Source organism: Copadichromis virginalis, linkage group LG14 (assembly GCF_057382275.1).
Source record: "Copadichromis virginalis isolate Kocher_CV1m ecotype Utaka linkage group LG14, C_Virginalis_male_GT1.1, whole genome shotgun sequence".
Lineage (NCBI taxonomy): Eukaryota > Metazoa > Chordata > Actinopteri > Cichliformes > Cichlidae > Copadichromis > Copadichromis virginalis.
The window spans coordinates 22,909,988-22,924,483 of NC_140631.1; the positions used below are offsets into that span (position 1 = coordinate 22,909,988).

At 38.1% G+C, this 14,496-nt stretch overlaps 1 protein-coding gene across 1 annotated transcript in view; it reads right to left on the reverse strand.

The window, feature by feature from the left end:
• Window positions 1-6,512: 6,512 nt before the first annotated feature.
• Window positions 6,513-14,496, reverse strand: part of LOC146693945 (cGMP-inhibited 3',5'-cyclic phosphodiesterase 3A-like) — a 74,205-nt gene continuing 66,221 nt past the window's right edge. The window contains exons 14-15 of the mRNA XM_085429959.1: window positions 13,782-14,031; window positions 6,513-13,029 (exon numbers count right to left, since the gene is read on the reverse strand). Coding sequence (XP_085286085.1) covers window positions 12,716-13,029; window positions 13,782-14,031 — 564 coding nt within the window. The 3' untranslated portion in view covers window positions 6,513-12,715. The remainder of the gene's footprint in view (window positions 13,030-13,781; window positions 14,032-14,496) is intronic.

Genomic DNA, 14,496 nt, shown 5'->3' on the forward strand with positions numbered 1-14,496 from the left:
AACTGTATGTTTGTGTGCGCTCCTTTCATTAAAGTGACAGTATGTTTTTGCCGATTTGATCCTGTTACTCTGCAGCTGTGCACAAAGAACAAATGTACCCATTGTCACGCCAGTGCAGATTCATAAAAGTCCCGTTTGGTTCTTCTCAACTGCTGAAATCTCGACTCTGTTCAAATTTAGAACAGGCTAGTGAAAGGAGATATATATATATATATATATATATATATATATATATATATATATATATATATATATATATATATATATGAAGAAGCTACTGTTAAGCAAATTCTAATCAACCCAATACATCCACCTAGACACAAATATGAAATGCTGTCATCAAACTTTACTTTTTTCTTCTATTAGCAGAATAGTGTCCACATCATGTTGAGCCCAACAACGTGCCACTGCTGTCCCTGTGTGAAGTGTTTAGATCTTTATGCATGACAGCAGCATACACCTTAACCCCCTCGTCCTGGAGGACAGCTCAGTTTTACGTGGGTAAGTAGGAACAGGAGGTGACGGGTAGCAGATTTCCGTAGTGTTCGTGTAGCACCTGTCCTGCCAAGTTGTATCTGATTGCACTGGCGGTCACAACTGTCAGATGGTGCACATTACAAAAAGCATACAGACACGCTGGAGTGTCCTTGAATTTTCTCATTCAGTGTCTCATTCAATCTCTGTCTTCAGAACCTGCAGCTGTCTCATTAAAGTAGGTTAATGTACTGCAGACGAGGGCTCAACCTGTTGCATTAATACAATTGACTTGCAGGGTTTTGTGTGGCATCCTCATTCTCATTTAATCACTGATGCATAAAAATGAAGCCCTCACAGGTTAAAGAGTCACACTTGTATATTTTGATTGTTTAACACGACTTCTAAAAATGTTGGGATGCTGTGTAAAATGTAAATAACAACAGAATACAGAGATTTGCAGATTTCATAAACTCAACATATTATTTGTTTAAAGTGAGAAATGTTATGATTTTAACAAAAATACTTTGAATTTGATGACAGTAGCACATCCCATAAAAGCTGGGACAGGGTTACTGAGTACTAACAACGGTCCGTAAACGTTTGGGAACTGAGGAGACCAGTTGGTTGAATTTTTGTGAGAGGATTGTTGTCCCAGTCTTCTCTACTTAATATTCCCGGATCTACTTTTTGGTCTTTTTCATTTCATGATGCAGGAAATGTTTTCAGTTGGGGAAAGGTCTCGACTGCAGGCAGATCAGCTCACATTCTTGATATAAGAGCAGTATCAACTTATGAAGTTTAAACATTTGCATTAAAATTAACTGATTAAAAAAGTTGCTGTTATCTAATGTACAGTAAGTAATCTATGGGCTTTACATATGCAGACACATGTTGCTAAGTTAGCTACGTAGAGCCTAAGAAATGTGTAATCAGCAGGTAACAAAAGTGTAGGAGTGTAAGTGTGTGCATGAGAGATGGAAATGGCTGTGACTGAAGTTAATTGCTTCAATTTCTGAGCAACACAGAAAAAAAGCATCCCTAAGCATGACTCAGAAACCACTGCAGTTTTGCTGCAGATTGTTATGAAGCATAATAAGAAATATCTGTAATCACTGAACTGCTTTCCTTCCTGGGTGTTAGGCTGCTTTTCTGTGCTGTTCCCTCTAGATCCGGGGGCGGGTCCTGTCCTAAATCTACATGAGTTTGCAATTTTAGCTGATCAGCTGATCAGGAATTTTATTCTAAAATGATACTGCTTCATTTTTTTGAGAAAACAGCCCCCAGTTGGCCTAAAGGGGTCTAAAGTACTTTGTGAAATAGTCAGAGATTTTCTTTTACACATCAGGTCATACACCCAAAACATGCTTAAATATCAGCAATCCCATTTTAACCACATAAAAATTGGGCTAATAGTGCAGAGATTTTAAAATCAAAAAATATATATACGTACCCATTATGTGGAATGAAACTTTTCAGAATCATAACAATTATATTTTTGGATCACATTTTTTAAGTTTGATTTTTTTGATGCAATTTATTGTATATATATTTTTGTATGTATATATTTGTATATATTTAATGCTTTTTTATTTATTCCTATCTTGATCTATGACAATGCAATTTATCCTTCACAATCCAACTTTCAAATGAATGTTAATGTAGAATGTACAATAAAAATCATTCCTTCTGGTTCTGTCCATGCTCTCATTTAATGGTGCTGTGATTGTAAGATAATACTCTAGTCCAGTGAGCACTGGCGCTACCTCATGCCCTCCTTCTGAAGATGCTATTCATAACCTGATTATTTCTGGTAATATTATGTCTCTCTTTCCTTTCAGGCCGTTTCTGATTACTTTAAAATGGAAGTTGTCCTTAGAAGGGTGCTCAATCCTTAATAATTCTGGCCAGTCTTAAAATTGTTCTTTCCAAGGTCCTAGACAAGCTATAGCAGAACAGTTGAAATAAAAGGTAAAAGAGAAATTTCAGTTGGGTATAAGGTTTGGGTCGGTTAATCGTTGGGCTTGCAAAGCATCTTGTTGGGAGATTTTTTATTCCTGTTTGCTTGTCGGCAGCCTTTGACATCACTGATCACAGTGACTAAAGTCAAAATCTTAAACTGTGGGCATTTACGATTTGTTTTAGTTTTTCTATCTTCAATGCTTCAATCAATCTGTTTGGACATTTTGAGTTATAAATCAACACAAACACATCTACAAAATGGATCTGGAGTTGCATTCTTAGGCATTTTCTTTTTATCCAGTGCTTAACAGATGTCTAAAATTAAGAGTGTTATGTTTCTGTAATAATCCACCAATATGCACAAGCCTCTTAATCAAATTAATATTTTTACTGTTGAAACATAATACTTTTTGTTATAACAGATAAGGCAAAACTTAAGCTCTTTATTTAAAGAACTTTATGTTTTGATATTTTGTCTAAAGGACTTTTAAGAACTTAAGTGCTCATTTAAAAAAATTAAAAAATGGCATCACTAGTAAGATTAAGGCCAGTTTCACGTGTTGTGTCCAGTAGGGTCCCCACGTTACTTAATTGTGCAAAGAAGAAAATATAATAACAGGTGTGCTAAACATTTTGCACACCTGTTAAGCTCAAAATTCAAGCTTTGTCCAAAATTTTCTTTTATGTTACATTTTCTACACTGACATTTAAAGGAAAGCACCTACAGCAATCCAGTTTTCTTTTTTTACTATCTAACGTTGTAATTTTACACAGTCCCCACAGTAACTGGAGTGAGGTTCCTTTATCGTCTCTGTGTCTTTACGAGAGCTTTATAATTACTTTGGAGGCTCTGTAAACTAAGGTGTTTTTGCATTTATCAGCTTGTGGTAAACACCCACTTATAATGAGAACCGAAAGGTCAAAATGCAGCAAAAGATTTCAGATTTAGTCCGTGTAGAAGTGATCATAGTGAGATAAATTAAAGATGACATAGGGAATGCGAACGGTCTGAACTGGCTTACTATGAACTAATGGTGGCGTGTGAGCGATGGTCCCTCCTTCTGATTCACTACACTTGATTCCTGGGCATAGTCATTATCCACAGGAGTCACAAAGTCGGATTTAAGAAGGTCAGGGATTATGGGAAGAAGGAACAAATGAAAGGGAATAAGTAGGGATTTTTGATAGGTGTGGAGATGGAGAGATGGTGGGAGGGAAGAAGAGATTATGAGAGAGGACAGAATGACCAGAACTGACTGAGAGTGAAAAGGGGGGGGGGGGAGGAAGTGATGGGGAAAAGAGCAAGCGTCTCCCTGGAGAGTGTACATGTATTCCTTGCAGAATACAGAATGAAAACTGAGAGAAAAATGTAGGGCACTGGCTTGTGCATAAACCATCTGACTGAAACGTAGCACATCATAAAGATCAAGGGCAAAACTTGTCCTATATTTTCAGTTCACAGAGCAAATGGTAGAAAAGATGTGCCATGATATTTACAGTTTTTTCTGAATGCTTAAACCCTAACTGTGATTCCTGTAGCACAATCTCTAAAACTATTCAGACTTATAGCAAAACCACTCACTGAGTTTGCAAAACTAAAAGCACAAAAACTGCTTTGCACTCAGTTTGCAATTTTGTAACACACACTTTGCAAAACTGTAGGCACAATTCACTGCACAACACTCAATTACCAAATTTCCAACACACTCCTAGCAAAAGTATACACATGTATGGCTATCATTAACACTAATTTGCCAACTGTCTGGCAAAGAAGTAGGATGAAGAGGACGACAAGGACAAGGAGGAGCAAGAGGAAGACGAGGAGGGGGGAGAGGAAGATGAGGAGGGGGGAGAGGAATACTGAAATTGTTACTTTACAGAATTGCTAGATGACCAGATGCTGGGGGCAGAGGAAGCATGTTCACTGCAGACCAAGTAACCCATATAGTCATTATGGCGATTGCAAATAATCCTATACTTGGAAATAAACACTTGTGTTTGTTTTGATGTGTTTGAATAAACACCAGTACTTGAAGTTTGGATCCCTCTATGCTTATGGATCTATGACAGAAGTATGAGCTCAAACTGACATAGCCTACCTTGTGCACAGAGAAAGCAAAAGCCAGATGTGTTTTGTATTCATACCATCAGTGTGCAGTTGGCGCATTGTGTGCTTAGTAGATGATGGCTTGTGTGTACTGTTTGATACGGAAACACCATTTTTACGAAGGTGTGAAGAGTTAATCTAGCTGTGTTTGCTTTTGCAAGAGAACTACAATGTTTTGATGATTGGGTGACAGGTTTTCTTATTTGTGTGAAGAGTTTTGCAAAATTAGCCAATAGTTACAAAAAATGTGCTTAAGCAATCAGAAAAAACTGTAATACACTCACCAGTAAATTCCAAAGGCTGACATAAAATCAATCTGACAAAGACCACCTCAAGAGAAAGGCAGCTTTAGTGAAAACAAGATTAATAAACACATTTCAATCTGTACTAGAGAGGAGATGCAGCTGATTTATTTGACTGTCTACATCAGAATTAGTAAATACTAATAACTTTTAAAAAATTCCATTAATTTGACAAAAAGGTTTAGAATTATAGAATTATTCAGAGAGCTATATGTCTAAAGGACTTTTAAGAACGTAAGGACTGAGTTGGTACTCATTTAAAACAACAAAAACATGACATCACTAGTAAGATTAAACCCAGTTTCATGTGTTGTGAGCATCCAAGGTGTGTGCATCCAGTAGGGGGGCCCAGACTAGCCCCCATGCTACCCAAGCCTACCTCGAATATGAGCGAGAGTCATACAGTATAACTGAAGCCATACTGGCTCAGACGTTGACCACAGGGTAGTGAACAGGGTGAGTGACTCAGGATGGACTGACGTGTGCGATCTCTGTCCAGAACAGTGCAGAAGACATTTTGTTCCATATTGGCATGATGAAATCACACAGTTGGTGCAAACTTGCTGGCTGCACATCCACGATGTGAATCCTTTGTTCCACCATATCCCACAGTTGCTCTATTGGATTGAAATCTGGTGACCGTGGAGGACATTTCAATACAATGAACTGGTTGTCATGTTCAAGAGACCAGTTTGAAATGATTTGAGCTTTATGACATGATATCTTATACTGCTGGAAGCATCCATCAGAAGAGTAGTAGTAGTGGGTAGTCATAAAGGGATGGACATGGTCAGCAGCAATACACAGGTAGACTCTGGCACTAACGATGCTCAGTTGGTACTAAGGAGCCCAAAGCATGCCAAGAAAACATTCTCTACACTATTGCACCAACACTAGCTTGAACCATCGATACAAGGCAGCTGTTCATGTAGTTTATGCAAATTCTGACTCTGTCATTCAAATATTTCAGCAGAAAGTGAGACTCAGGCACCATTTTCCCACTCATCTGTTGTCCAATTTCTTCATAGGTCTGTACAAATTGTAGCCTCAGTTTCCTGTTCTTAGCTGACAGGAATGGCATTCGGTGTGGTCTTCTGCTGCTGTAGCCTATCTGCCTCAAGGTTCAGTGTGCTGTGCATTCACAGATGCTCTTCTGCACACCTTGGTTGAAGCAAGTGGTTATCGGAATTATTGTTGCCTTCCTGTCAGCTCCAACTTTTCTGGCTATTTTCGTCTGACCTCTGACTTCAGCAAGACATTTTGACCCAGAGGACTGCCGCTCACTGGATAAATCCCAGCAGATCAGCAGTTTCTGAAACAATCAGAAGAGCCTGTCTGGCACCAATAACCATGTCGCATTCAAATTCAGATAAATAACATTTCTTCCCCATTTTGATGCTCGATTTGAACATCAGGAAGTTTTCTTGACAATGTCTGCATGCCTTAATGCACTGAGTTTCTGTCATATAATCGATCTTTGCGCTCACAAGCAGTCGAACATGTATTCTTAATAAAGTGGCCGGTGACTGTACATTCTAAAGTGTAATTATAAATTCAAATTTCTGTCATGCAGAAAACACATTACCATAATAAAACATATCTGTGTATTTCTTTAAAGAGCGAGTCCTGTGAGTTTTTGGAGAAATGACCAAAGAAAGACACACACGTGAAGCATTTATAAATGTTATTATTCAACAATATTCACATTACAACAACAACACTGCTCTGCTAGTGACAGGTTTTAATAATCCCAATATATTGTATAGTTATTTTGTAATACATTATCAAGAGGCACTTCCAGTAAGTCTGGCAATAGAGGAGCTACAGTATTGTGTCTAAATTCCAAAACAGTAAAAATAAATATTTTTCTAAAAGTTTTTTTTTGTCATAATATACTTTTGAATCTGTACAGTATATATTTTTTATACAAAGTCAAACAATATCTTGAAATAAAATGTCAAATTTCACTTAAATATTGGTGAATCACACATTTTCTTCATCCTGTTGGTATTGCTACATGTGTTTAAGTGCAAGATACTAAAGAGAAGGAAAGAATTGAATCTGTGAAGTGCCTGCTATAGTAGATAAAAACATACCAGTCTCCTTTATCGTGCTTAAAGTTGTGAAAAAAAGACTTTTGGTTTCCTTTCTGACGAAAGAGGAAAACTAACGAATATAGCATTCAAACAATGTCTACATACATATATGTGAAAATGGCACAGGAGCATGTTCCCCTTTGAAATTGGCCAAAACAACAAACAATACAAAAAGAAACGTTTTTTTTTTTGGTTCAAATAAGAAAAGAAAAAAACAAGTACAAGAGCTTCAGTCTACGAACAGAACAGTAGGCCGGTTACATTGCTACTGGTGCCTGTTGACATGGCAGTGAAAGAATAACAGGCAGTTAACGTGCACGTCACCGTGAGCGGTGGTGATGCCAGATGGATACCAATAATTCTTGAATTCATTTTTATCTTCACAGAACAAAATATATATGCATATTCAGATACCCTCACCAGTATTGGAATAACACTGACCAAAAACATGCTCCTTTTAGGGCTTGTTTCTGTGCAAATCACAAAAAAACGCATCGTTCAAAAAGTTTCTTTGGTTTGCACAAGCTCATCCAGTGTTTGGCAATCTCCCCCTCAACATTTAAAGGAAACTGGCTCATGCTGGCTCTTATAAAGTGAAATAACTGGGTAGTTTGTGACCCTGCAGTTTTCTTGTTTGTTTCTCTCTTTTTTTATAACTAATATTTCTAATATTGTTTTTTTTTTTTTCAATTAAGAGAAAATAAGAGTTATGACTGCCATGTGATTGCCTGGTACAAATCACTGACCAGTGCTGCTGTGATGACAAAGAACAAAAAGCTGACAGATGTGACATTTTTTGTGTTAGTAAAGAATTTTTTACTCAGATTCTTCAGCTAACCATGTCGCTAGCTTTCCATGTATCGGCCTATTTACTCCAAATCAGCTATAGTGTATACTTTAAATTACACAATGCAGCCGTATTTCACAAAACAGGCTTTCTTTGGTTTCCTGTTAGTTATGCAAAACGTTTTAAAAGTTATCTATTACGTCTCAGTTAACATTAGGTCTTCATGAAGTTTTCTTGACATAATGCAAAGCTCGATTTAAATTACATGATGGATTCAACAATATTAAAACATTAGCAAAAATAACTGTTTTTCTCACTTGAATGCGTTGTCAACCTCGAGTAAATTTCTAGCATGTGCTAACAGATTTTTCTTCTTTAATTATTGTGCATATATGAAACAAAACCAACGGCTGCCTTGAAATGCAGGAAAGACTCAAATCTAAAACTGTAAAGCGTACATTTAAATGAAGCTTAAGTTAGTTCAATAAGGAAGATCTGTATTCACCCATCTGCCTGCTTTTCCTGGGTGTTCGGCTGCTTTTCTCTTCACACGTCTACCCCTTTCGCACGCTGTCATTCTCAATCCTGACATCGTTACAATAGTCCAATCATCTTCTCGCCTGCCGTCATTCTACCTTTCAGACTGTCTGTCCAGCGTACCACCTCCTTCCCATCTCCACCTCAGCCACTTCAGTCAGAGCTCTATTCAAGCCTCAGTCTTCACTGCCACCACCAGCATCTAGACGCCGGTGGGTCCTGTCCTAAATCCTTGCACTGCTAGGATTCCATTCTGCCATGATGGCTCATCGGAGTCAAACACATTAACTCCTCTTTCACAATAAATTATGTTCAGTTCTTCCGAGTGATCTGTCCTTATTGAAATATGGTTAGCAACGATTAAAGAATATGATTTGTAGTGAGAAGCTAAAACACGTGACCCTTGAAACCTTGACCGGTTCATCATTCATCTCTAGTTAAAACCCTAAAATGTTACACAGCAACACGCTGCAGCGTTCTTGGATTATTGAAATGAATATGATAATAAACTAAATAACTACTTGAAATGATATCACAGCTTTGACTTAAGTCTCTTTGAAGTGTCCAAAGGGTAAATTTCTCTTTTGACTGATCTGTTAAGTTTCAAATTTCTGATAAATGAAAACAAAGTAAAGAGATCTGAAACAGTCTACAAAACCCCCAAACACAGGTGGAGAATGGGACCATACAGGTGTGAAACATGAAATATCCAATGTAGTAGAGTTCACATTAGATTATACGTGAGGTACTGATATACTCTATAGTGCATCAGGTATTTACAGCGCATGGCGCTCATGCTCATTCACGTGTACGACAGGAGGCTTGCAGCTTCTTGCAGTGAGGTGGGTCGATGTTTTTTTAAAACTCAAGTTTAAAAGCTTGCAAACCTAAATAATGTCTTGATCTACAGTTGTGTTGCTCTGTTGTGTATCAGCTGGTGTGTACAGGTCATTTTTACCTGCTATAAGCGAACCTATCAGAACAAGCCAATGCAAAGAAAGGCTAGTGGAAGACGACTGGTCCAGGAAGTGACACGTAAAGCCAAGAGCGGATTGCCGCACATGCTACAAATATGCAAATATGACTAGTGCTGCAGTTTTTGCTACCAAACAAATCACATATCGATTTGCTTTTACTTTTTCTTCCTTTTTCTTTTAATTGTCAAATTTTAAAAAAAAAGATTTTTAGTCAGGGACTTTTGTGTGATTGACATCAATGCTGAAGGTAATTCTGCTTTGATTTGTGTTTTTGCTAAATATAATTTATTAATGAAAACCTAATTAAGTTTTTCCCTCTTTGAGTTTGAGTGATAGCAACTGTAAATAAAAAAGACTTCAAACACCAAGGGGCTTTCAACTTGAACTGAAACATGAACAAAAAGCCCAGGATTTAGTTAGTGCAGGCCTTTTTTTCATAGTATTAAAAAAGAAGCTGTGGTACTGCACTCCTTTGTAAGTACAGGGTATAAGCAGTAAAGGGAATTATGCTGCACTGTTTAGCCCTCCTTTGCACAATGGACATTTTGATAACAGTGCAATGGATACAGCTGCAGATTTACACAGTATTACCAGAGTATTAGCAAAACTCTAATTGAGTTAAGAAATTGGGTTACAATAGAACAAGTAAAGGTAGCCAGTAAAAATAAGCGAACAAGCCTGTTTGATGGATTTCTTAGTGACTGAGATCCAGTGTTTAACATCTAACTGCATAAAGTGTACACTTACTGAAAAGTGTAATGCTGCTTTTTATATTTCTGTCACAGTTTTCTTTTTAGGTTTAATTTCAGCGCTGCTGTTTTCATTGTAAATGTTTCCGCCCTGTTAATGCTCTCCTCTAATCCCTGTCTAATCACTTCAGGTACAAGTAGAATTGCCAAGCCAAAGCTAGCCTGTCACGCGTGACGTCTGTGGCTTCAAATTGTTTACACTCTTTGAGGGATTTGAAATTGTTGCGTTATGAAATAATAAAATCTGTCAAACTGCTACAGAGATTTACCACAGAAGCAGAAAATCCATTGCTACAGGTCAACAATGCTGTACTGCCTCTTCGATATCTCTACCTTGATCCTACCTCAAGTGTCAGGCAGGTTCCCAAAAAAAGTCTTGTCAAAATGAATGCATCCATTTTTTATTTTGCAAATATGATAAAAGAAAAACAACTGTCCATTACAACTCACTGCATGAAGAAACTAAGTAACCTAAATTCTTGAGATCTGAATCCACAAAGAGCCCCTGTTGCTTTTCTGACGTCAGATCAGATACACTACACTGCATATCCCTGTAATACGGTTTGGAGAATTGGAGAAGTGGATCATCACATGATTTTGAATCCAACTGAACTGGCTCATCTTCAAAGACTTACACCAGAAAGAATCAGCTGAACTGTGACAAAGATCTGAGACCCCTCTGACCTCTCATGAGCAGCTCCAAGTCCAGCTGAAAGGATTCTTCCATTAATAAGCCTCATTACCGAGGCTGTTCTTTTTTTTCCACACATTTTCTTCCATTACAGCAAATATGAATGTCCAAGGACATCAAAGACGAGCGCAAACAGTGACATTAATAAAAGAGTGAAGAGAAATAGTCTCTCAAAAAATAGTAGGTAAACTACATCATTCAATAAATAGATAGTAAATATCATATATTTGTGTACATGTGGTTAATTATTAAGCTGGATTCAGAAATGTAAGGGGCTTACTGTTTCCACTATAACTTTCTTTGGCTTTTTATGGAAGTGAAACAACTAGTTCTTTAAAGTTATTTTAACAGCTTTTTCTATGTATCATTAAAAGTCACTCCAAAACACAGATAGGCTTCATGGTGCTGATATTTCTAAACTCTTTCCAAAGGTTTTTTGGCTCGAGAGGTCAAAGTTCACGCTATCATATCTTTTGTTTACATGAGGCAATTTTAAGCAACTGTAGATGTACATCACTGACTCTTGGCTCGTTAACTGCTTTTGCATTCATGTGGACAGAAACATTTTAAGGGTGTTTTATCAGATTTATTTACTTAGAACAACAAAAGAAAACCCCTGTTTGAAAGAATACCCCTATGCGTGTGGACCCGGTCATACGCTTCCATGTATAGTTTTTTTGTGGGCGCACAGCACCTCCTGCATGGCAATAAGCCTCACAGTGTTGAAATGTCTTATTAACGTAAATCTTCTTGGGTAATTTAGATCAGTGACTCAGCTCTGGCCTAGTCCACTATGGCGGATTACTGCACTTTCTGAAACATTTGGCCTACATACCAGCCTAGAAGTTACACTGGAGAGAAACAGAATCTCTTCTCTTTAACAAATCCCTTAAAGATTGATCCAAGTTGAGAGGTCCCATAAATGTGGGCACAGATTATATGTGCTTGCAATATGAAAACACCTTATATTACCGACTGGTTTCTTTCTTGAGAGTTAGCTGTAGTGTGATTAATATTAATGTGCATTAGGTGTTGCACAAAGAGAACCACACTCTGCTGGGGACGCACTGAAGTGACAAAAAAGGCAGAAGCAGTGACAATTAAAAGGACAAGAACACTAGAGGTCCTTTTTTTGTTTCTCGATCTCTAAGGGTTTCTGCCTTCCTGAGTTATGCAGACTGGAAACGTGTAGGTGCGCTGAACCAATTATAACAAAAGAAAGGGAGAAATGATTGCTGACTAACATTGTTTGACAAGAACAAAACATTGCTTTGTATGTTTTTCCTTGAATGAGAATAAAGCTTTTGGTGCAACAGAGTTCTTTGTTAAACTTCCTATCTGTTCTGAGCATGGAGTGTGTTTCTGCTATAGCACTGTGTGTGTCTGTGTGAAGTGTGTGTACACAATGCATGACCACTGGCTCTTTTTTTCAATCTCCTCCTGAAATTCACGTGGCAGAGGCTCAGTGGACACGGCTTTTCCGCTGGCTTTCATCCCATTGTGTTCACGGAGAAGGGGCCTGGTGCACATCCTCGAGCAGCTGCGTGGCTCCAAAGTGTGCTGATAGCATGGGAACTAAAGACAGGAGTGTGTGTGTGGGAGGGGGGGAGCGGGGTGACAGTGTATTACTCACTGGTGGAGTGAAGATGTGAATCAGCGTGGTTGGCCCATAGTGCAAGATGAGCAGTCTGGGTGCCAAATCCAAACTAAAACAAACAGCAAAACAAACAAATGCACTCCATCTTGATTACTCAGTCTGAGTTTTTCTCTATTTTCCCTCATTTGTCGCTTCATCTTCTTGCTCATCTCACATCTCTCTCCTCATCAGATGCACTGGGTACGAGTTTATCCCTGTCCTCAACCCTGTTTTTGTTAGGCACATTTTACCCAAAACATCCTCTACAGTGTTGTGTCAAAGTGATGTGCTGGCTACCATATAAAGAGTTTAGTTAGGAAAGAAAAACAAAAAAACCCAAAAACGTTTTGGACAACGTTCAGATTCCTGGTTTAAGAGGAGGTCAGAGTTCATCATTTCACTCAGGTTCTTCCTCTTTTTCTCCTGAAGTGTCCAATTGTGGAAAGATCTCCTCTTCCTCTATAGCTGGCACCTCTTCCCTTTCATTAAGGCCATCAGTCAACTCCTCTTTGCTTGCCTGCTCCTCCTCTTCCTCGTGAATGGCTGTTATTGGATCGGTGGGCTTGCCAATGCAGTTTGGATTCTCTTCCTGAGCCTCCTCCTGGGCTTCTGCAGCAAGCACTCTTTTCCACATTTCATGGTTTTCCAAAAGATGCTGTGTGATCTGGCAAAACACTTTCCTCCTGCTCACCTTTTTGGCTTCTTGCCGCTCTGTCAGACAGAAAACCAACAGTTAGAGAAGATTCTGGGATTGAAAAAGAGTAGAAATAGAAGATTTTCGGGAAACATGCTCATTTGCTCTCTTGCAGAGAGCTACAAGATAGGAATCATATTCATTTTACACATGCGTTACGAGAAAGGCATGAAACAGGAAAACAGTGAGTCTGCACCTTTACAGTGAGATAATTAACATATATATATATATATATATATATATATATATATATATATACACACACATATATTATTTTTGTGCTAAAAGCAAAATTTAAGAGTACTGTGGTTTCCTTGTTTGTTTTTTTTATTTTTACTTACAGGAATAAAGGGAGCGTGACGCACGTAACTACTGTAAAAAGAGAAACTAACATTGCACATGCAGGGGGATGATGAAATGAGCATCATATATATGAAAATCAAAAGAACTGGAATTTCAAATAATAAATTATAGATGCTGATGATAACTGTTGCACTTGTTGTTGCAAGAAAGCAAATGATAACTATTTATCCCATTAGGAATATGTGTAGTAATTAATAGTGTTCTCAACTATTAATACTGTGTGTCTTTTTTGCATCTATCACAGCAGCAGAAACTAGCTGCATTAAATGTCGATAAATGAGTCAAAAATAATGACAGAAAGTCTATCCTGGAACATGTCCTCCCATGCAGTGAATACTCACAGGAACGATTCAGCGACATACGTTAGGTATTCCCTACAACATGAATAATCAAGAGACTGACATACGCGAGGTGTCAGAACTTGTTGACGCATCCTCATCTGCCATATCCTCATCCTCCTCTTCTGTATCTTGTCCTTCCTGGTCTCCCTCAGATTCATCAACCCAGTGTCCCGGCATAAGAGCAGCTGAGTCGTAGGAGGAGCACAGTGGTCCCACGATGTGAGTAATGAATGATTCCTGCAGTTTAGCTAACTGTGGAGCAGACCTGTCCATGAACGGGCTGATGGGAAGGCCCAGGGATGATTCTTCATCGCCCTGGCAGAGTACAAATATGAAAACGTAAGAATAACAGGAATTATTAAATATAAATGATGTGTCTTGCACTCTCTCCTTCAAGAGCTGTACATTTTTAAAGATGGCAGAGAATAAGGGCTTTTACACAGCATAAACTAATTTCTGTATTAAAATAAATCAATATATGAATTAAACACGATATCACTCAAAGGTAAACACAGCTATGCATCTAGTCTTCTGTATAACTCAAGTGGCAAGCACAGAAACTTCCAGATATGCTGCCTCTGGGCACAGTCTCTTGAAAGTAGGTCAAGAAGACTACAAATAGAAAAACATCAGTTCAAACTATGGCCGATCTGTATGTATCAGTCATCCAAATGAGGCTGCCTGCAGAAATTTTCCAGAGTAATGGTGACTGTGATCTTTATATTTGTAACCACATGGTCACCACCAGTAAATGCAGACACAAATCTAATTATCTTTGCT